Source organism: Scyliorhinus torazame, chromosome 2 (genome assembly GCF_047496885.1).
Source record: "Scyliorhinus torazame isolate Kashiwa2021f chromosome 2, sScyTor2.1, whole genome shotgun sequence".
Classification (NCBI taxonomy): Eukaryota; Metazoa; Chordata; class Chondrichthyes; order Carcharhiniformes; family Scyliorhinidae; genus Scyliorhinus; species Scyliorhinus torazame.
The window spans coordinates 62,521,880-62,545,088 of NC_092708.1; the positions used below are offsets into that span (position 1 = coordinate 62,521,880).

The window sequence follows — 23,209 nt, forward strand, 5'->3', positions numbered from 1 at the left end:
TTGTGAAATAATAAACATTATTATTAAATATCCACTACGACACTATATGAGAGCAAATCTTTTATTTTTTAATTTGCCAACATTAAAACTTTATCATCTAATTAAAACTGTACTATAAATGCAAATCAACATTATGACCTCCCATCTGTAATTTTGTATGCGGACAGCTATTGGGTGCATGACACAAGATTGTGCTAAAATCGCTGCCAATAAGCTCCCTCAGCAATTCAGTAATCTAATACAGAGAGTAACTGAGCGATACTCACCAGGAACGTCCACAAACTATGCTTTATGAGATAATCACAGTCAGAGTGTGAAAGTGACGCGACAGTTAGTTTCAGTGCTCTTGCAGGAACAGTAGCCTAGATTTGTGAAAGGTATGTGGCCACCGGGTGAAATTGAATTGAATGCCCGCTTTAAGCGGCTCAATGATGAATCAAAACCACTTGAGCAAGTACTCACGGAAATGTGTACCCAAGCAAAAATGCCATTCTTTGGGTGGGGAGTGAGAAAGAATGAATACAGGTAAGCTATTACCTCTTTATTCTAATAAGCAAAAAATTACAATTCAAAAGCTTGATGCGTGGTACATTTTATCTCTGCCCAAATTATATCAAGCAGACACTGTTATCAACTCCCCCATAGTTTGTGCCCTTGAAATTAAAGTCAGTGCCAGCGACTAAAAAGGGACTAACTGGAGAGTGCATTCATCAATTACAAGTAACTAGAATGTTTATCAAAGAGAGTGATTTGACCAAATTGGATTTTGAGCAATAATTCACAACAGAAACAAAAGAGTGAAATGGCTATGCTTTATATGGAAGACGAGAAGACTGAGATTTGTTGGAAACATTCTTCTATCCCCAGTAATGCTGGTGTCAGGGCAGATAGTGAGAGAAGGGAAGTGGGAGAGAAGCTTTAAGTCACAGGATTTTGAAATGATCACAGAAAATTACACCAGCCGCCTTATTAAGGAAAACAAATAGGAGTGAGAAAGGTGAAGTTAATCGCCTGTTTCTCCAATTAACCTCCAACCCAACTTTATAAAATTGATCGCTGAGTGCTTGAAACGTTCATTGTCTTACTTGACACCATCGTCCATCAAGTGTGATGAATTTATTATCTTGCCATTTCACTTTTGCTTCTCTGGTTTCTTTGCATCAGCAAACAGGAGCTGTCGAAAAGGCTTTAAGCATTGTTACAATGGCCGGTGCATGTCCAATGCAAAGTGGTGTGATGGGGTGGATGATTGCACTGACAACTCGGATGAAGTATCTTGCAATAGTAAGTACTAGGTTGATGTTGTGAGCAGTATTTGCAGTGAACAATCGTTCAAATGACAAAACAGCAGAAATTTAATTATTATATCATGATATGAGGATTGTTTTCCAGACAGCTAGCTTCCCGAGTTATGAGAATCCATTCAGCCTTTCCCCAAGAACAATACTTTCACTGAAAACAATCGCCTTTTATATAAATAGGATACCTTTTGCTCCCAATATTGTACCTTTCAAAACTTACTCCATTGCATTTCTGATCTCACGTTTCCCGTGTTATCTCCCTTTTAGTTAAGGTAGGCCTTGTAAGCTGCATTAATGTTTGTACTAATTCTAATCAGTCAAATGTTACAGTTTGCAGTTGCCTATGAATTGTTTAATGGGTATGAACTGTAGTTTTATGGCCAGCCCTTTCTGCAGGTACCCTTGGTAGATTTAGATTCCATCCATTCAGGAAATTACTAACTTAAGTAACTGAAACTAAGAGCATAATTGTACCCTGACCCTCTGTTTTATTTTCATGTTACAGATTCCACATGCGGTGCAGCTGAATTTCGATGCAAAGATGGGACTTGCATCGTCAAAGCAGCACAGTGCAACCAGGTGATAGATTGTTTCGATGCTTCTGATGAAACAAACTGCGGTAGGTTGTAAGCTTTTGTTTTGTGCTGTTATTGGCATTTTACAGAAAGTAGATGCACATTCACTGGCCATCAGAGATAACTGGAAGGCATCAGTTGCTAAAGCATTATTTTCTTTCCAGCTGCCAAAACACACACATTTGAAATATTTCATAGATAATTCAGAAAACTCTACAATAGCGTTAATGTAATGTTTCAAGTAGATAATTAGGGGCAGCATAGTAGCATTGTGGATAGCACAATTGCTTCACAGCTCCAGGGTCCCAGGTTCGATTCCGGCTTGGGTCACTGTCTGTGCGGAGTCTGCACATCCTCCCCGTGTGTGCGTGGGTTTCCTCCGGGTGCTCCAGTTTCCTCCCACAGTCCAAAGAAGTGCAGGTTAGGTGGATTGGCCATGATAAACTGCCCTTAGTGTTGGGTGGGGTTACTGGGTTATGGGGATAGGGTGGAGGTGTTGACCTTGAGTAGGGTGCTCTTTCCAAGAGCCGGTGCAGACTCGATGGGCCGAATGGCCTCCTTCTGCACTGTAAATTCTACAATAATCTATGATAATAATTTGCAATGAAAGATGATATGTGTTCTTTTCAATAAGATACAAACATTATTCATCTTGGTTGGATGATTTCTGTCAATTCTACTGCAGGCAATACTGAGTGCACTGGTTTCTATAGAGTTGGAGTTAAGGACACGAACTTCATAAAATGTAATAGCACCTCCCTCTGCATCCTCCCATCGTGGATATGTGATGGTTCCAATGATTGTGGTGACTACACGGATGAATTAAATTGCCAAGGTAAGCATCCTTTGTCATTTACAATAAAAAGGAAATACAAACAACTGAACTTGAAAGTTCATAATAAAGAACCCTTGCACCCCAAGCAGCCCTGAGGAAGTTATCACAGAATCACAGAATTCTACAGTGCAGAAGACGTGCTTCAGCCCATCGAGTCTGCAGCGACCCATGAACGGCCCTGAACTGCCCACCTAATCCCACTTGCCAGCACTTGGCCCTAGCCTTGAATGTTATGACATACCAAGTACTCATCCAGGTACTTTTTAAAGAATGTGAGGAATCCCGCCTCTACCACTCTCCCAGGCAGTGCATTCCAGACCATCACCACTCTGGGTAAAAAAGCTTATCCTCAAATCCCCCTAAACCTCCTACCCCTCACTCTGAACTTGTGTCCCCTCATCACTATCCTTCTACTAAGGGGAAGAGCTGCTCCCTATCCACCCTGTCCATGCCCCTCATAATCTTGCACACCTCAATCAGGTCACCCCTCACTCTTCTCTGCTCCAGAGAAAACAACCTAAGCCTATCCAACCTCTCTTGATAACTTAAATGATCCATCCCAGGCAACATTGTGGTGAATCTTGTCTGCACCCCCTCCACTGCAATTACATCTTTCCTGTAGTGTGGCGACCAGAATTGCACACAGTTCTCCAGCTGTGACCTCACCAAAGTTCTGTACAGCTCCATCTTGACCTCCCTGCTTTTGTAATTATGCCCCGATTGATAAAAGCGAGTGTCCCATATACCTTTTTCACCACCCTATTAACCTGCCCTTCTGCTTTCAGAGATCTATGGACAAACCCTCCAAGATCCCTTTCTTCTTCGGAACTTCCCAGTGTCAGATCTTTCACAGTATACTTCCTCGTCACATTACTCCTTCCAAAGTGTATCACCTCACACTTTTCAGGGTTTAATTCCATCTATCACCTATCCGCCCATCCCATCCCATATATATCTCAACCTCACTATTTTGTTTTTTAATTTAGAGTGTCCAATTATTTTTTTCCAATTAAGGGGCAATTTAGCGTGGCCAATCCACTTAACCTGCACATCTTTGGGTTGTGGGGGTGAAACCCATGCAGACACGGGGAGAATGTGCAAACTCCTCCACACGGACAGTAACCCAGGGCCGGGATACAAATCCGGGTCCTCAGCGCCATAGGCAGCACTGCTAACCACTGTGCCACGTGCCACCCCTCAACCTCACTATTAACCGTTGTTCAATCTTTGTGTCATCCGCAAACTTTCAGATCCTATCCGCCACAAAGTCATCAATGTAATTTATATAAATGACAAACAAAAGGGGGCGCAGCACAGATCCCTGTGGTATGGCACTGCTCACTGGCTTCCTGACCCTAAAACAGCTGTTTATCATCATCCTGTCTCCTACCGCTAAACCAACTATGAATCCACCTCATCAAATCACCCTGTGCCCCAGGTGCATTTGCATTTTTAATAAGTCTCCCATGTGGGGCCTTTTTAAAGGCTTTGTTAAAATCCATGTAAACTACATCAACTGCACTACCCTCATCTACATACTTGGTTACATGCTCAAAAAAATCAATCAAATTTGTTAGGCATGATCTCCATCTGACAAAGCCATGCTGACTGTCCCTGACCAAACCTTGCCTCTAGACTCTCTCCTTCAAAATCTTCCCAACCACTGACGTGAGACTCACTAGTCTGTAGTTCCCTAGCTTGTCTCTACAACCTTTCTTCAACAGTGGGGTCACATTATGTAAATAATATTTTGAGTGCTTTATTCCCATGATCTGTCCGAAAAAAATATTATTTTCATTCTGCATACCATGGGAACTATTGATTTCTTTCTTGTTTTACGTGTGGGTAATTTTCACATACACAGCCTGGCTGACGTTTTGTCCCATTTCAGAAGATTTTCAGTTGTCTTGGCTCAGGAATTCCTTCCTTAAAGTTTTCACAGATTCACAGAAAAGTACAGTGCGGGAAAGGCCCTTTTGGCCCACCGTGCCTGCACCGCCCCATGAAAGGCACCTGATCTGTCTGATTTGCCAGCACTTGGCCCATTGCCTCGAGTTCCCCGTCTCTCATTCCTCTTTTCAGATTCTTTATATCCCACCTCTTATGGCCAAGCCTCTCATCACCTATCCCAATATTTTTCTCCTGTTGCTGTCAATTTTTCCCTGAAATGGGTACATTTCAATATTGTTCACCTAAACAAAGGTCCAGTGAATTTAACAGTGGCCTGATCGTTACAAATCGGGTCAGGTCATTACATTGCCAAACTCTCCCTGATTGTGTCTGCTTTTGAATTTATGGCCCGTAGCATCCGGATAAACCAAGTGCACACACAAGATTTTCTAGTTTTGGAATTGTGCCAAGGATTAATATTAGAATTTAAACTGCTGTTTGAACTTTGATCCCATGTTTTGTGATATTATATGAAGCTGTCATTTGGATTAGAGCACTGCATTCCACTTTCACCTTTCAAGCGTTGTCTATGTCATAATATATACCTATGTATACAATGGAGTGCAGACAGGCAGTGATTGACACACAGGATGACCAGTAAGCACACAGAACAGAGCAGCCAATCACCAGACAGGACACAACCACTATAAAGCCAGACGGCACCAGTTTTTCCGCTCTCTCGGGACCCAGCCTCTGAGACAGTCAGAGCTCGTGAGCTAGCCAGTGCCCACACCATGTGGTAGCTAAGTTAGTCTGGTCAGGCTGGTGTCAGGTTTCCAGTCAAGGCAGCATAGTGTCGACCCACAGTTGAACATGTATAATAGTTTGGATGTTGAATAAAATCGTGTTGCATTTTATCAAGTGTTGGAGGTCTGTCTCTCGCCACACTGCATCAAGTGCAGTTCACCTCGACCCAGCCTACCCAACACATCATGGTACCAGCTGAGTGATGCTGAAAATTTTACGGACATACCTTGAGTGAATCAGCGTTGACCAGCAAACAGCCATCCGGTGACATGGAAAACATCCGCCCTCCTCCGCAGCTCCGCATCGTCCGCAACCTCGGTGCAAATTGGAGGATCTTCAAACAAAATTCCAAATCTATCTTGAAGCCACCGATCTTGAGGCCGCATCGGATGCCAGGAAAATCGCACTATTCCTCTCCACAGCCGGGGACCACGCCATCCACATCTACAACTCCCTTACATTCGCTGGAGGCGAAGACAAGACAAAATTTAAAACAGTCCTACTGAAGTTCGACAGCCACTGCGACATTGAGGTGAATGAGAGCTTTGAACGGTACGTTTTCCAGCAGAGGCTTCAGGGTAAGGATGAACCTTTTCAATCCTTTCTGACCCATCTCCGCATCCTCGCGCAGTCATAACGATGACTCGACCACTGATTCCATGATCCGGGATCAGATCGTTTTCGGGGTCCACTCCAATTCCCTTCGCCAGCAGCTCCTGAAAGTCAAGCAGCTCAGCCTCACCATCTCCATCGGAACGTACGTTCTCCACGAACATGCTAACAATTGGTACTCCCACATCAGGGCGGCAGAAGCGGCAAAGCTAACCTCCCACGAGGCGGAACAGGTGCAGGCCATCGCACAAATTCAGGGAGTATTGCGAGAGTGGCCATTCCGCGAGCTTTTCCCGGGCCCCTGCGCATGCACGCCATGACCGAAGGGACGGCGAGACCGACGACGAGACTGCGCAGGTGCGGACGTTGTTCGACCGTACTGCACATGCGCGATGGCGCACGGAACGCGCTGACGTTGGCATCATGATGTGTCCGAATTGTGGCTCCACCCATTTAAAGCGGCAATGTCTGGCAAAATCACGACGGTGTCTACAGTGTGGCAAGCTTGGCCACTACGCAGCCCTTTGCAGATCTGCTCCACTGCCCAGCATCCAGCGATCCCAGCCGCGGCGCAGAAGCGTCCGTTCAATGCAGCAGGCCATGCCAGACTCCGACCCCGACAGCCCAACAGATCCTGATGCTGCGTGCATAAATCTCCATACCGGGTGGGCATCATTACGAAGCATGAGCTGCCTTCTCCAAGACAGCGACGCACCGCCCGATCCTCAGCGTGGATCCTGATGACGATTGGTGTGCTGTCCTCACAGTCAACAAGGCTCGCATCCGGTTCAAACTGGGCACCGGCACATCGGCGAACCTCATCTCCAAATCGGATCTTGACACTGTGGTGGTATGTATTAGGGGTAATACGGTACACCACGTGTCGACAGGCTATTGGTGGAGGGATGCCTGGTCCTGATATGATCTGCCACCTACTGGACTCCACCCAGAAATGCCGCTATAAGAACCCAGTTTTTCCCTCCATTTCCCTCAGCAGCTGCATTCTGTAACCACGCTGCTGGGGATAAAGTTCTGCTTAATAAAGCCTTCAATTGACATTACCTCAACCTGCCTCGCGTCATATTGACGGTGCTACAGACACCATCTGCGTCAGACCAAGCATTCTTCCACCGGCCTGCCAGCTCCTTGACTAGGCAATGCAATAGCTGCCAGTGGCTCATGCCAACTTGGAGTTTCCAATATGTCATTTAAAGCGACACTGCGATTTGAGATCATGGGACCTGACAGAACATCCCTGCTCGGTGCTCGGGCCTGCAAACTCCTGAACTTGGTTCAGCGAGTCCACACCATGTCATCCATATAGGCGACGGTTTCACCTGATGAGAACTTCCAACCTGAAATTGATGACATCATCACGCAGTACCACAGCGTGTTCGACGGAATGGGCACACTCCCATACCGATACAAAATCCTGCTCAAACCAAACGCCACCCCTGTGATCTACGCACCACGTTGGGTGCCGGCACCCCTCAAGGACTGCCTCAAGCAGCAGTTACAGGACCTCCAGGACCAGGGCATCATATCAAAGGGCACAGAACCCACAGACTGGGTCAGCTCCATGGTCTGCGTCAAGAAGCCGTCAGGGGAGCTTCGAATCTGCATCGACCCCAAGTATTTAAACTGCAGCATCATGAGGGAACATTACCCGATACCGAAACGAGAGGAGTTGACCAGCGAGATGGCTCATACCAAACTCCTTATGAAGCTGGACGCCTCCAAGGGGTTCTGGCAAAAACAGCTGGATGCATCCAGTCGCAAGCTGTGCACATTCAATACCCTGTTTGATCGCTACTGCTACAACCAGATGCCTTTTGGCATCATCTCTGCCTCAGAGGTATTTCACCGCATCATGGAACAGATGATGGAGGGTATCGAGGGGGTGCGCGTGTATGTTGCCAATGTCATAATCTGGTTCACAACTCCTCAAGAACACATCGGTCGCCTCAAGCAGGTATTCCACAGAATCCATGAGCATGGCCTCCGACTCAACAAAGCCAAGTGCTCGTTCGGTCAATCAGAAATCAAATTCCTTGTTGACCACATCTCACAGCAAGGCGTGCGGCCAGATGCTGACAAGGTCTCGGCGATCAACGCCATGAAGACCCCAGAGGACAAGACGGCGGTCCTCCGCTTTCTAGGGATGGTCGACTTCCTCGGGATATTCATTTCCAACATGGCGGCACACACCATAGCCCTCCGCCATCTCGTCAAAAAGTCGACGGAATTTCATTGGCTGCCCGCTCATGAGAACGAATGGCATGAGCTCAGGGCAAAATTCACCACAGCCCCGGTTCTGGCGTTCTTTGACCCTACCAAAGAGACCAAAATATCCACTGACACGAGCCAGAACGGTATTGGGGCGGTGCTCCTCGAACGGGATGACTCCTCCTCATGGGCCTCAGTTGTGATGATTCCAGAGCCATGACGTCCACTGAGCAACGGTACATTCGGATCGAGATGGAATGCCTGGGGCTCCGAACGGGATTCAACAAATTTCACGACTGTGTATGGCCTCCCAAAATTCACGGTTGAGACGGACCACAGGCCACTAATCCACATAATCCAGAAGGATTTGAATGACATGATGCCTCGGTTACAGCAAATCCTTCTCAAGCTATGCCGCTATGACTTTGAACTTGTCTACACGCCAGGCAAAGAACTCATTGTTGCAAATGCCCTTTCCAGGTCTATCACCGCTCCGTGTGAACAAACTGACTTAGTCTGCCAAATCGATACGCAGGTGCAATTGTGTGCCTCCAACCTTCCGGCCACTGATGAGAGGGTCATCCAAATTCGTGAGGAAACGGCCAAGGATCCTCTGCTACAGCGTGTGATGCAGCACATCACGAATGGCTGGCAGAAGGGACAGTGTCCCCAGTTTTACAACGTCAAGGACAACCTGACGGTGGTGGACGGCATCCTCATGAAGCTCGATTGGATTGTGATTCCGCAGTGCATGCGAGCTATGGTGCTCGGCCAACTCCATGAGGGTCACCTGGGGGTCGGGAAATGTCGACGCAGAGCTCGAGAGGCAGTCTATTCGCCGGGCATCAGCCAGGACGTTGCCAACTCGATCCTCAACTGCCCCACATGTCAGAAATTTCAGCCAGTTCGACCCAAAGAAGCTCTGCAGCAACATGAGATAGTGACTTCCCCATGGTCCAAAGTCGGTGTCGACCTTTTCCACGCCAAGGGGCGTGACTATGTCCTCCTGGTCAACTACTTCTCCAATTACCCTGAAGTGGTGAAACTGTCCGACCTCACGTCGAAGGCGGTGATTAAAGCATGCAACAAAACGTTTGCCAGGCATAGGATACCGCTCACGGTGATGAGTGACAACAGTCCCTGTTTTTACAGCCAGGAATGGTCTGATTTTGCCCACCTATACAACTTTCGTCACGTAACCTCCAGCCCCCACTACCCGCAGTCAAATCCGAAGGCTGAAAGAGGGGTCCATATCGTCAAGAGATTACTATGCAAGGCTGCAGACTCAGGCTCCGACTTCAACCTGGCGCTGCTGGAATACAGAGCATCCCCGCTGTCCACTGGGTTGTCTCCCACGCAGATGCTCATGAAGCGCACTCTGCGAACCACGGTTCCAGCCATCCATGTTCCAGAACTTGACCACCTCATGGTCATACAAAAGATGCAGCAGTCTCGGGCCCAACAGAAACCAGCATACGACGCTCATGCCACGGATCTCCCGGAGCTGGTCCCAACTGATCGTGTTCGTGTTAAGTTGCCTGACGGCGGCTGGTCTGCCACAGCTGTGGTGGTCAAGCAAGTGGCCCCGAGATCATTCCTCGTCCGCATGGCTGATGGCTCCTTCTGACGACGCAACAGACGGGCGCTGCGCAGAGTTCCACGCCCGCCACCCAACCATGATGTCCCACCTCACACAATGCTTCCTCCGGAAGTGCCCTACACGAGGCCACCGATCTACCAGCAATCCTGCCGACCTCTGCGACCACCGCATTGGCAGCGGTCCCGCCTATCCAAGTGCAGGCGGCCCCTGAGCCACCCTTGAGGCGGTCAACCAGAATTTGTCGCCTGCCGCAGAGACTAAACTTATAGACTGAACTTTTGCACAACTGTGTTACCTTATCGTTTTGACCTCTGTAAATATCGTTGTTACCATTTCATCTGCCCTATATCTGCACTAGCGACACCTTCCTGTGTACATAAGGTCATTTTAGCACATTCTGTATATAGTCACGCACATATACACATCCACACGCACCTTAATATTTATTATCTCAACACACACAGTATAGAGAAAAAAAAAGCGGGGGAGATGTCATAATATACATCTATATATACAATGGAGTGCAGACAGGCAGTGATCGACACACAGGATGACCAGTAAGCACACAGAACAGAGCAGCCAATCACCAGACAGGACATGACCACTATAAAGCCAGAGGGCACCAGTTTTCCCGCGCTCTTGGACCCAACCTCTGAGACAGTCAGAGCTCGTGAGCTAGCCAGTGCCTACACCATGTGGTAGCTAAGTTAGTCTGGTCAGGCTAGTGTCAGGTCTCCAGTCAAGGCAGCATAGTGTCGACCCACAGTTGAACATGTATAATAGTTTGGATGTTGAATAAAATCGTGTTTCATTTTATCAAGTGTTGGAGATCTGGCTCTCGCTACACTGCATCAAGTGCAGTTCACCTCGACCCAGCCTACCCAACACATCAGTCTATATTATAAGCGTTTGTGTGTATCGTAATGCGCTGCATTGGGTAAAACCTGAAAGTTATTGTCATCATCTGCCTTCAAAGAAAATGACAACATGCAGCTACTCACATTTAATTTTAATGATGAACAGCCGGTTACGCAAAAAGCTTCACACCCAATCCTCTAATTACATTATTCAGAAATGTGTGACATTAAACAGATGCGCTTTGAGGCTTAGGGTGGTGGAAATTCTGAAGAGTAATGTCTTATTTAAAGCATATTGTGATTGACATATTTAGAACATGGGTCCCAGAGCAGTCTCTTTAGCAAAGCTAATGTTCTTTTTTCATTGTGGAGATGCAAGCAGCACTGTGGTAGTTTCTCTGTATTGCTCATAAAGTTCACATACCTTTCGCCTCTACATCTCCCCCCCCCCCCCCCCCCCCCCCCCATCATTTTTCATCATGTAACAAGATGTCCCTGGCATGCATGGAGTCTCAAAGTGTTTTTCATGTGCCGACAAATCATTGCAATCAGTACCTGCAGAAGCAGGAGAACACAGGGTCAATTTTGACCAGTGTGTGTCTGAACTGACAAGCCAAAGGAAACAACAATAGAAATTGTTCCTTGAGCTTCAACATTACACTTCACATCGGCTGCAAGTACTGGTCACCCACAGTGGAAAGTCCTATGAGGACAAATATATAGCGGGGAATAGTGTGGGGGGCAGTGAGAGGTTTCAGGGTTGGAGGGTGGGAAGATGTTGCTGGGAATTGCAAGTGCAGTTGGGACTTTTGTGTTCAGAACTATTTTTTAGTGAGTGGGAAACACTGTAGAATTCTAATCAGGCCAGACTGGCTTAATTTTGAATAGGGGTCCATTGTTTGCAATTCAGAATATATGAATCCCGCCCCATGAGTTTACTGGTGCCACCAACTGGTGCATAAATTGTGCATCGATTGCCCCACTGCTAGATTGATCTGCAGTGAAACCAAATGCAATCCAAACCAATTTCTACATCTGCAAATGTCCTGATGCCTCCATTGTTTCTAATTGTCCAGTAGCATAGAGTAAGTCTCTGTGGCGGGAGGCGATCTGCTGTTAGCTGGCGCCGGGTTCATCTGGTGCCGACGCTGTCAATGGGAATTTCCATTTAATCCATCCCACGCTGCTCGGAAGGCCACAGTGGAAGTGCACCATTGGCGGAACCAGTGTGAAGTGCGAGAAGATCTTGCCCATCATGAGTTAACAGCACCTTAAACTGGCTGCTTTCCCTAGCGAAGAAAGTGGTCCAGCCAACATTATAAAGAAGCCAATTGAGCAAGATAGATTCGCCTTTCCAACTGACATTATTATTTTTGGGCCCTGTGACCATTCTAACTTGTAAGCTAAATGTCCAAACACCCCCTCATTGGTGGATAAGTTGCTGTATCACATGTTATGAAATGTACTTTATGTATTTTTGCAGTACTATGATTCTGTTTGCTGTCTGGTGCTGAGCCCCTGGTTTTAATAAGCATATTTAGTTGCATGTTATAACTATTGCTATATAATATCAAACGGATCGGACACATTGGGAGACTGTCATTCCAATAGTCCCTCACATCTGGTGGGTGCCTTGTTTAATGTCTCCAGGAGCCTTTATCTGAAACTCATGACGACTCATGAGCACAAGCTCAGCTGCTTTCAGTCAGTGGCACAGCTTGCACGGTATTGCAATACTGCAAGAAACAGCTTACTTATCTTTCACATACAGTTGGTAACGTTTCTGATTTTGTGATCACTGCACTTTTGATGGAAAGCCGATGTGGAAATCTTCCTGATATTCATCTTAACTGGTCCCAGACTATATTCAGTTCCCACTCCCGACCACAGAAACGTTTTGGTTAAATCACGCCCATGGTTTCTGGCATGTCTAGTCGAATCATGCTCCGAATGGAGAGTATTTGAAAGGAATGTGAACCAGAGGATTGTTTTGGCATGACTTCAGCTGTACGCTATTGTAGCTGAACTTTCATGGGAGCATGGGACCAGAAGATTTATCCTATAATTCCTAATGTCACAAATCATTGTGCACAAGTAGAAGATTGCGAAGAATGCATGCATATCTTGCGTTTTTTAAATTTCCTTTATGCACTCATTCTGCAAAAAAAAATGCTGTTAATTTTGTTAGGGGCTTCCTGTAGTACTTCACTTAACTAACACACAGACCCAATGGACCCATTCATTGCACACAAATGTTAGGAAGATGATTTCCTGCTGCATTTCCACCCTTTTACATTGCCCACGGATTTGCAAGGCATCCCTGGAGAGGTAGAGCAGGGCTTGTATCGGTGATATACCAGGCCCAAAGAACTAATGTAACTGAGTTGGAGGGAGCATTGTTAGCCTTTGAAAATATCTAGAGGTTATTGCTTTAGTTTCCTGACAATGTGGACTGATACAGCAAAACTTAGGAATGTTCCAAGAAGCTGGCAAAATGATTTTACTTGCAGCAAGCCAAAGAGGAGCCTGAAATAGATGTCCAAATTTTCATTAAGAACCCTGAGGTGAAAGTAACTTGAATTGCTTACCGGTTATTGCTGTATTGCCAAACACCCCCCCCCCCCCCCCACCCCCTCCCCACCCCACTTTGATTCCTTGGCAATGAATTTGATACTTAAAGCTATCAATGCTGTAGAATAAGGGAAACATGTTCAAAGGTAGTTTCTGCATTGCAAAGGAAATGTTTACAATAGAGCAGATAATACCTGTAGCAGGAGGATTTAATCAGCTTTTCATTACAAAAGATAAGCTTTCGTGACACAATTCGATAAAAGTATCCAAATTGCACCAATGTGTATTCTTCGATGAGCCTCATATTTTGCCCCTCTAAAGACCCTCAAGTGGATGGCAAGTCATTTTAAATATAAGGAATCCTAAATTGGTCGAACTATAATTTGATTCATAGAAGGTCATTTGTTTGACCTGCAACCATTCTTTTTATTGAACTGGTGGCTTCCATGTTCAAAGCACTTGATCAATCCATTGCCCCAAAGGTTTGTTTGAACGAAATAACGAATGCACACCATGACTTGCATCAAAGGACTGAACAGGCGGATGCAGCCAATCACCCATTTTTTGGGCTCACTCCCCAAAACATCGGCAAGAAAAGTGGTTCACAACAAGCCATCCACCTCACGATTCTTCAGCATGTTGGGAATATTCTGATTGAGATGGGTCAACTTTATGCCACTGCATATTTGAAAATATCACCTATGAATCTTATAAATTCAACTAATTAGCTAATCATTGAAGTCTCTGCGATCAGCTAATGTTGGTGGTGAAGGTTGCCAAACCATGGCAATAAACTATAGTGGTGCTTGTTCATATTTCAAACCATGAAATGAAAGCACACCAAAGAAAGATGCTGCATTTCAAATTCCAACTGTACAATTATTATTATTATTAAGAAGGGTGGAAAGCAGTGTCCATTATTTGCCAAAGAATAAACACAAATCTGCCACATTCTGCCTGAACAAATCCTCATACAAGATCAGTTAATTGATCTGTTTTAATCATGGTCATTATGTTTAAAAGATGTGAAACATTGAGAGAGAAATCAAGAGCAACTGTCACCTCCACACACCCGCATTAAAATATAATTACTGCATGACGCCCATTCTCATTTCCATTTTCCCTGCTCATTCAGTCCTTTAACCACAATTCGATAGGTTAGGCGCTCGATTTCTTAAGTACAACTGTCTACCTCTCTCCAACTGCTGCTTGTCATTCGCTCTCCCTGTGCATAGAACATAGAACAGTATGAAATGAAAACAGCACAGAACAGGCCCTTTGGTCCTCGATGTTGTGCCGAGCATTGTCCGAAACCAAGATCAAACTATCCCACTCCCTGTCATTCTGGTGTGCTCCATGTACCTATCCAATAACCGCTTGAACGTTCCTAAAGTGTCCGACTCCACTATCACAGCAGGCAGTCCATTCCACACCCGAATCACTCTCTGGGTAAAGAACCTAACTCGGATATCCCTCCTATATCTCCCACCCTGAACCTTATAGTTATGCCCCCTTGTAACAGCTACACCACCCGAGGAAATAGTCTCTGAACGTCCACTCTCATCATCTATCCCTCTCATTATCTTATAAACCTCTATTAAGTCGCCTCTCATCCTCCTCCGCTCCAATGAGAAAAGCCCTAGCTCCCTCAACCTTTCCTCGTAAGACCTATCCTGCAAACCGGGCAGCATCCTGGTAAATCTCCTTTGCACCCTTTCCAATGCTTCTACATCCTTCCTATAGTGAGGTGACCAGAACTGCATACAATACTCCAAATGTGGTCTCACCAGGGTCATGTACAGTTGCAGCATAACCCCGCGGCTCTTAAACTAAAGCCCCCTGTTAATAAACACTAACACACTATAGGCCTTCTTCATGGCTCTATCCACTTGAGTGGCAACCTTCAGAGATCTGTGGACATGAACCCCAAGATCTCTCTGTTCCTCCACACTCCTCAGAACCCTGCCGTTGACCCTGTAATCCGCATTCAAATTTTTTCTACCAAAATGAATCACCTCGCACTTATCAGGATTAAACTCCATCTGCCATTTTTCGGCCCAGCTCTGCATCCTGTCAATGTCTCTTTGCAGCCTACAACAGCCCTCCACCTCATTCATTACTCCACCAATCTTGGTGTCATCAGTAAATTTACTGACCCACCCTTCAGCCCCCTCCTTCAAGTCATTGATAAAAGGACCCAGCACAGATCCCTGTGGTACACCGCTGGTAACTGGTCTCCAGTCTGAACATTTTTCATCCACCACCACCCTCTGTCTTCTCTGTGATAGCCAGTTACTTATCCAATTAGCCAATTTTCCCTCTATCCCACACCTCATTACTTTCTTCATAAGCCGACCATGGGGAACCTTATCAAACGTCTTACTAAAATCCATGTATACGACATCAACTGCTCTACCTTCATATTCACACTTAGTTACCTCCTCAAAGGATTCAATCAAATTTGTGAGGCAAGACTTACCCTTCACGAATCCGTGTTGACTATCCCGGATTAAGCTGCATCTTTCCAAATGGTCATAAATCCTATCCTTCAGGACCTTTTCCATTAACGTACCAACCAACAAAGTAAGACTAACCGGCCTATAATTACCAGGGTCATTCCTACATTCCTATTCTCTTTCTTGAACAGAGGAACAGCATTCGTTACAGTCCACTTTCTCCCTCCATTCCCTAATGCAGAAAACCTGCTGGGGTAGGTCTGCGCGAGCCATCAGCCAACAGACCAAATTCAGCCACTGCTAAGTTCTGACAGCACAGTAGCACAGGGGCTGCACGGTAGCACAGTGGTTATCCACAGTTGCTTCACAGCTCCAGTGTCCCAGATTCGATTCCCGGCATGGGTCACTGTCTGTGCGGAATCTGCACGTTCTCCCCGTGTGTGCGTGGGTTTCCTCCGGGTGCTCCAGTTTCCTCCCACAGTCCAAAGATGTGCAGGTTAGGTGGATTGGCTTTGCTAAATTACCCTTCGTGTCCAAAAAAAAGGTTAGGTGGGATTACGGGGATAGAGTGGAGGTGTGGGAATAGGGTGGAGGTATGGGCTCAGGTAGGGTGCTCTTTCCAAGGGCCGTTACAGACTCGATGGGCCAAATGGCCTCCTTCTGCACTTTTCCCAGCTTGGGTCACTGTCTGTGCAGAGTCTGTACGTTCTCCCCATGTCTGCGTGGATTTCCTCCGCGTGCTCCGGTTTCCTCCCACAGTCCAAAGATATGCAGTTTAGGTGGATTGGCTGTGCTCAATTGCCCTTAGTGTCCAAAAAGGTTAGCTGTGGTTAAGGGTGGAGGTGTGGGGGTAGGGTGGAGGTTTGAGCTTAGGTGGGGTGCTCTTTCCAAGGGCTGGTGCAGACTCAATGGGCCGAATGGCCTCCTTCTGTTAATTCTATGATTCTATGACAGGGTAGAAGATTGCTGAGTCATTGTACCTGGCCAGCAACAGAACAGAGAGTACTTGGAAAATCTTCCCGACACCTCTCAAACTTTGTGATGCATACTGATGGAGAATGTCCACTCAAGCCATTTATCCATCCTATTTCTTCCAGTTGTCGATATATTTCAGATTTATTCTTTGTTTATTTGTGGTTTTGTTATTTGGGTTCAGTTACGTAAATGTGTTTGAGTGCTGTGTGGTATCTTCTCCAGCGAAGAGTTACAGGATTCCTGAAATACTGAATATATACCTTGTGTTGGCTTATCTTTCAGCTCACCACAAACACAAATGCAAAGAACACTACTTTGCATGTCCAAGTGGAAGATGTATTCCAGCTTTTTGGATATGTGATAAAGAAGAGGACTGTGAAGATGGCACAGATGAATCCCATTGTGGTATCTAATCTTTTATTCTGGCTCTACCTAATCCTAATGCTTCGGCGTCAGCCAGGTCTCAGGGATGGCAGTCTTGCCTGTGAGTCAACTGGTCATTGGTTCCAGTCAAACACCAGAGACTTGATCTGATAATCTAGGCTGGAAATGTGTTTCAGCACTGAAGGCATGCTGCAAATGAAAGGTGCTGTCCTGTGGATGAGATGTTAAACTGAGACTCTGCCTTCATTGGATGCAAAAGATCCTGAGGCATAATATGATGAAGATCTGGGGAGTCCTCCTTCTAACTTGGCACAGTGAGCCAAATATTCTGATATGGCTAGAGGCCTCCATCTTAACTTACTTCACTGATGCACCTCAGGGCCCTGAGGAAGTGCCGATAGATGCACATCTACAATATTGATGCAGGAGGATGGCATTCTGATTGCCAGTCATACCTGCCTAGACTGCTCCATGATTCCAATGGCAGTGGGATTTTTGTGGGGTGAAGGGGTGAACACTCTCAGAGGTGAGAGAGGGTATGTGAACAATGTTAGGGGTTGGGGTAAGGCAGGTTGGTGTCAATATTATCAGGGGTGAGGGAGGGGAAGCAGTGAACATTGCAGGGAGGTAAGGGAAGGGGATGAACAATTTCAGGGGTGAGAGAAAGGGTGAATATTTTCAGGGCTGAAGGAGTGTAGCGGAACAATTTTAGGGGTGGGGGGTGAACATTTTCAAGGATGAAGGAGACCGGTGAACAATTTTGAGGGTGAGGGACATTTGAACAGAGGAATCATGAGTAGGAGTAGACCATGCAACCCCTCAAGCCAAGCCTCAACACCACATCCCACCTATCCCCTAGTTGGTCCTTGGTTCACCTTTGACTGTCTTGTTAGTCAAGAATCTTGACATCTCTAGTTAAAAATATTCAATGACCCTGCCTCTACCTCGGTCTGGGGAAGAGAGTTTCAAATGTTCACAATCCTCTCAGGGAATAAAATTCTTCTCATCTCTGCCTTAAATGGGAAACACTTATTTTAAATGGTATCCTCTAATTCGAGTCTCTCCCATAAAAGGAAACAGCCTCAGCATCCAATCCACCAAGTCCCTTCAGGATCATATATTTTTCAGTAGGATCACTGCTCAATCTTGATTTGATTTGATTTATTGTCACATGTACCAAAGTACAGTGAAAAGTATTTTTCTGCGGCCGAGGAACGTACACTACGTATATAGTGGACACAAGAATAATCAACAGGGAACATTGGCAAATGGTACTACAACGGATGCAGGCCCAATCTGTCCAACCTTTAGTACAAGAATAAAAGAATGACTAGGGTAAGAGTAGGGCCTGTCAAGGACAGTAGTCGGAAGTTGTGCTTGGAGTCCGAGGAGATAGGAGAGGTCTGAAATGAATATTTTTCATCAGTATTCACACAGGAAAAATACAATATTGTCGAGGAGAATACTGAGATTCAGGCTACTAGACAAGAAGGGCTTGAGGTTCATAAGGAGGAGGTGTTAGCAATTCTGGAAAGTGTGTAAATAGATAAGTCCCCTGGGCCAGATGGGGTTTACCCTAGGATTCTCTGGGAAGCTAGGGAGGAGATTGCTGAGCCTTTGGCTTTGATCTTTAAGTCATCTTTGTCTACAGGAATAGTGCCAGAAGACTGGAGGAGAGCAAATGTTGTCCCCTTGTTCAAGAAGGGGAGTAGAGACAACCCCGGTAACTATAGACCAGTGAGCCTTATTTTTGTTGTGGGCAAAATCTTGGAAAGGTTTATAAGAGATAGGATGTATAATCATCTGGAAAGGAATAATTTGATTAGAGATAGTCAACACGGTTTTGTGAAGGGTAGGTTGTGCCTCACAAACCTTATTGAGTTCTTTGAGAAGGTGACCAAACAGGTGGATGAGGGTACAGCAGTTGATGTGGTGTATATGGATTTCAGTAAAGCGTTTGACAAGGTTCTCCACGGTAGGCTACTGCAGAAAATACGGAGGCATGGGATTCAGGGTGATTTAGCAGTTTGGATCAGAAATTGGCTAGCTGGAAGAAGACAAAGGGTGGTGGTTGATGGGAAATGTTCAGACTGGAGTCCAGTTACTAGTGGTGTACCACAAGGATCTGTTTTGGGGCCACTGCTGTTTGTCATTTTTATAAATGACCTGGAGGAGGGCGTAGAAGGATGGGTGAGTAAATTTGCAGATTACACTAAAGTCAGTGGAGTTGCGGACAGTGCGGAAGGATGTCACAAGTTACAGAGGGACATAGATAAGCTGCAGCGCTGGGCTGAGAGGTGGCAAATGGAGTTTAGTGCAGAAAACTGTGAGGTGATTCATTTTGGAAGGAATAACAGGAAGACAGAGTACTGGGCTAATGGTAAGATTCTTGGCAGTGTGGCTGAGCAGAGAGATCTCGGTGTCCATGTACATAGATCCCTGAAAGTTGCCACCCAGGTTGAGAGGGCTGTTAAGAAGGCGTACAGTGTGTTAGCTTTTATTGGTAGAGGGATTGGGTTTCGGAGCCATGAGGTCATGTTGCAGCTGTACAAAACTTTGGTGCGGCTGCATTTGGAGTATTGCGTGCAATTCTGGTCGCCGCATTATAGGAAGGATGTGGAAGCATTGGAAAGGGTGCAGAGGAGATTTACCAGAATGTTGCCTGGTATGGAGGGAAGATCTTATGAGGAAAGGCTGAGGGACTTGAGGCTGTTTTTGTTAGAGAGAAGAAGGTTAAGAGGTGACTTAATTGAGGCATACAAGATGATCAGAGGATTGGATAGGGTGGACAGTGAGAGCCTTTTTCCTCGGATGGTGATGTCTAGCACGAGGGGACATAGCTTTAAATTGAGGGAAGATAGATATAAGGCAGATGTCAGAGGTAAGTTCTTTACTCAGAGAGGAGTAAGGTTGTAGAATGCCCTGCCTGCAACAGTAATGGACTCGCCAACACTAAGGGCATTCAAATGGTCATTGGATAGACATATGGACGATAAGGGAATAGTGTAGATGGGCTTTAGAGTGGTTTCACAGTTCGGCGCAACATCGAGGGCCGAAGGGCCTGTACTGCGCTGTTATGTTCTATCATAGATTATCATAGAATTTACAGTGCAGAAGGAGGCCATTCGGCCCATCGAGTCTGCACCGGCTCTTGGAAAGAGCACCCTACCCAAGGTCAACACCTCCACCTATTCCCATAACCCAGTAACCCCTCCCAACACTAAGGGCAATTTTGGACACTAAGGGCAATTTTGGACACTATGGGCAATTTAGCATGGCCAATCCACCTAACCCGCACATCTTTTGGACTGTGGGAGGAAACCGGAGCACCCGGAGGAAACCCACGCACACACGGGGAGGATGTGCAGACTCCGCACAGACAGTGACCCAAGCCGGAATCGAACCTGGGACCCTGGAGCTGTGAAGCATTTGTGCTAACCACCATGCTACCGTGCTGCCCCCACGTAAACAGATCTCTCTGCTCAGCCACACTGCCAAGAATCTTACCATTAGCCCAGTACTCTGTCTTCCTGTTATTCCTTCCAAAATGAATCACCTCACAGTTTTCTGCACTAAACTCCATTTGCCACCTCTCAGCCCAGCGCTGCAGCTTATCTATGTCCCTCTGTAACTTGTGACATCCTTCCGCACTGTCCGCAACTCCACTGACTTTAGTGTAATCTGCTGCCCCCAAGTAAACATACAAGTATGTTTACTTGTAATGTAATACTCCCATCCCAGGTATCAGTCGAGTGAATCTTCTCCGTCTTGCTTCTAACGTCATTTATATACATTCTTAAATAAGAGAGCCCAAACTGTGCACAGTACTCCAGATGCCTCACCACATCCCTACTTTTAGATTCCATTTACCTTGCAATTAATTACAAAATTCCATTTGCCTTCCCAATCGTGTGTTGCACCTGCATACTAACCTTTCGTGATTCATGTACCAAGATACCCAGTTCTGCAATCTCTCTCCATTTAAATAATACCTTTGTGTCACTGCAACAAAGGTACAAAAGTCTACCAGAGGTTTAGTCTGGGTTGAGGGTGCTGTGGCCTAACAAAGACAAGGGGGGAGGCTAATGTGGAAGGACGGCTGAGCAAATTGTGGGGGGGGGGGGGGGGGGCGAGGGCCCACAATAGCAGGCAGAAGGGCAAGGAGGTGGATAAAGAAGATGAATATTGGAAGGCAGAGGAAAGACCAAGGGGAGGGAAACTGATCCCAACAAGGTAGCATGAAAAGCTCACATTCTAAAGGGGCCAAGGAATACCACAAGACTTACTGGAAGGGGGTGGATGAAGACTCCGGTGGATAGTGGTCCAAGTGGGGCATGGACCCCTCACAGTTGATATACCCGGGGATAGGGTTGTAGAATCGAGGAACAGAATTTTTCTTGAGGCTGCTAGCCTTTTTTTTTCCTGCACGGTCAGGGAAAGAAAGGTGGGCTGGAGAGAGTGATATGAAGTTATGAAATTATTTTTTTTGTTGTTCTTTACTGTTCTTTATGCAGTGCCCAATCTTTAAAGTATCAAGAAGTCAAGGAGTTTTGAATCTATTAACTAAACACCCGTATGCAAGTTTTTCAGTCTGAGGGCATAAATTATATGACACAAATGACGGTGCGTCAAAATGATAATTTAATCACCATGAAACTAAGCCTGAAATCATTTTTTATACTTGACAAGTAGATTCAGGCTCAATGGTGCATAGATTATGAAGGGGATGTGCAACGTCAGTCCACTACAATCCAGCAAAGCACTAGATTGACACTAACATTGCATTTTCCTTTATTCACAGATTCATTTTGTACATGGGATGAGTTTGAATGTCCAAATCACAAATGTATCTCTAATCGTTGGGTCTGTGATGGTGCAGATGATTGCAGGGATGGTGCTGATGAAGTAGATTCTCTCTGCGGTAGGTTTTCAGTTAGGAATTGGAAAACAACAATGATAACTCTAGTTATTAGTGATATCAGCCCACATGTAACAGCACCTAGAACTGTGAACACAATTGTTTTTCAGACATGGTAAATATACATCATATTGTTAACCAAATCCAGTTTTGAAGTGTAACCTCAGTAGCATAGTCCGCGATCAGGGGCGAGATTCTCCAACCCCCCCACCGGGTCGGAGAATCGTCGGGGGGCTGGCGTGAATCCCGTCCCCGCCGTGTCCCGAATTTTCTGCCACCAGAGATTCGGTGGGGGCGGGAATCGCGCCGGTCGGCGGAAATCGCGCTGGTCGGTGGGCCCACCCCCAGCGATTCTCCAGTCCGCGATGGGCCGAAGTCCCGCCGCTGTCAACCCACGCCAGCGGGACAAGATGGCGTGGGTGGGGTCCTGGGGGGGGGGGCGATCTGGCCCCGGGGGGGGCCCCCACAGTGGCCTGGCCCGCGATCAGGGCCCACCAATCCGCGGGGGGGCTGTGCCGTGGGGGCACTCTTTTCCTTCTGCCTTCGCCATGGTCTTCACTATGGCGGAGGCGGAAGAGACCCCCTCCACTGCGCATGCGCGGGGATGCCGTGAGCGGCCGCTAACGCTCCTGCGCATGCGTCGCAGGGAAACGTCATTTCCGCGCCAGCTGGCGGGGCACCAAAGGACTTTCCCGCCAGCCGGAGGGGCGGAAATCACTCCGGCATGGGCCCAGCCCCTCAAGGTGAGGGCTCGGCCCCTCAAGATGCGGAGAATTCCGCACCTTTGGGGCGACGCAATGCCGGACTGATTTGCGCCGTTTTTGGCGCCGGTCCGCGGCCATCACGCCGATTTCAGAGAATCCCGCCATAGTTCTTCAAAAAATCTTTTTTACCCATCCACATAATACTTTGAAATCCAATAAAGCCCCATGTGCTATGGGTGAAGGGGAACCGATTAATAGACTGCACTTAGATATCCAGAAGGCATTTGATAAAGTGCCGTACCAAAGATTATTGCAGAAAATAAAAACTCATGGTATGGAGGTTAATATCTTGGCATGGATCAAAGATTGGCTAGCTGGAGTGTAGACATAAATGGGTCATTTTGTGTTTGGCAGGATGTAATGAGTGGAGTGCTGCAGGGATCAGTGCGGGATCCTGAACAGTTTAAAATTGATAAAAATGATTTGGATGAAAGGGCC

The 23,209-nt window shown here is 46.4% G+C and overlaps 1 protein-coding gene across 1 annotated transcript in view; it reads left to right on the top strand.

Moving 5' to 3' along the window:
* The window catches only part of LOC140406652 (low-density lipoprotein receptor-related protein 1-like), a 1,475,832-nt gene that overhangs the window by 969,883 nt on the left and 482,740 nt on the right, over positions 1-23,209 (top strand). Inside the window, exons 41-45 of the mRNA XM_072494659.1 lie at positions 1,165-1,284; positions 1,807-1,920; positions 2,562-2,711; positions 16,988-17,110; positions 21,891-22,010. Coding sequence (XP_072350760.1) covers positions 1,165-1,284; positions 1,807-1,920; positions 2,562-2,711; positions 16,988-17,110; positions 21,891-22,010 — 627 coding nt within the window. The remainder of the gene's footprint in view (positions 1-1,164; positions 1,285-1,806; positions 1,921-2,561; positions 2,712-16,987; positions 17,111-21,890; positions 22,011-23,209) is intronic.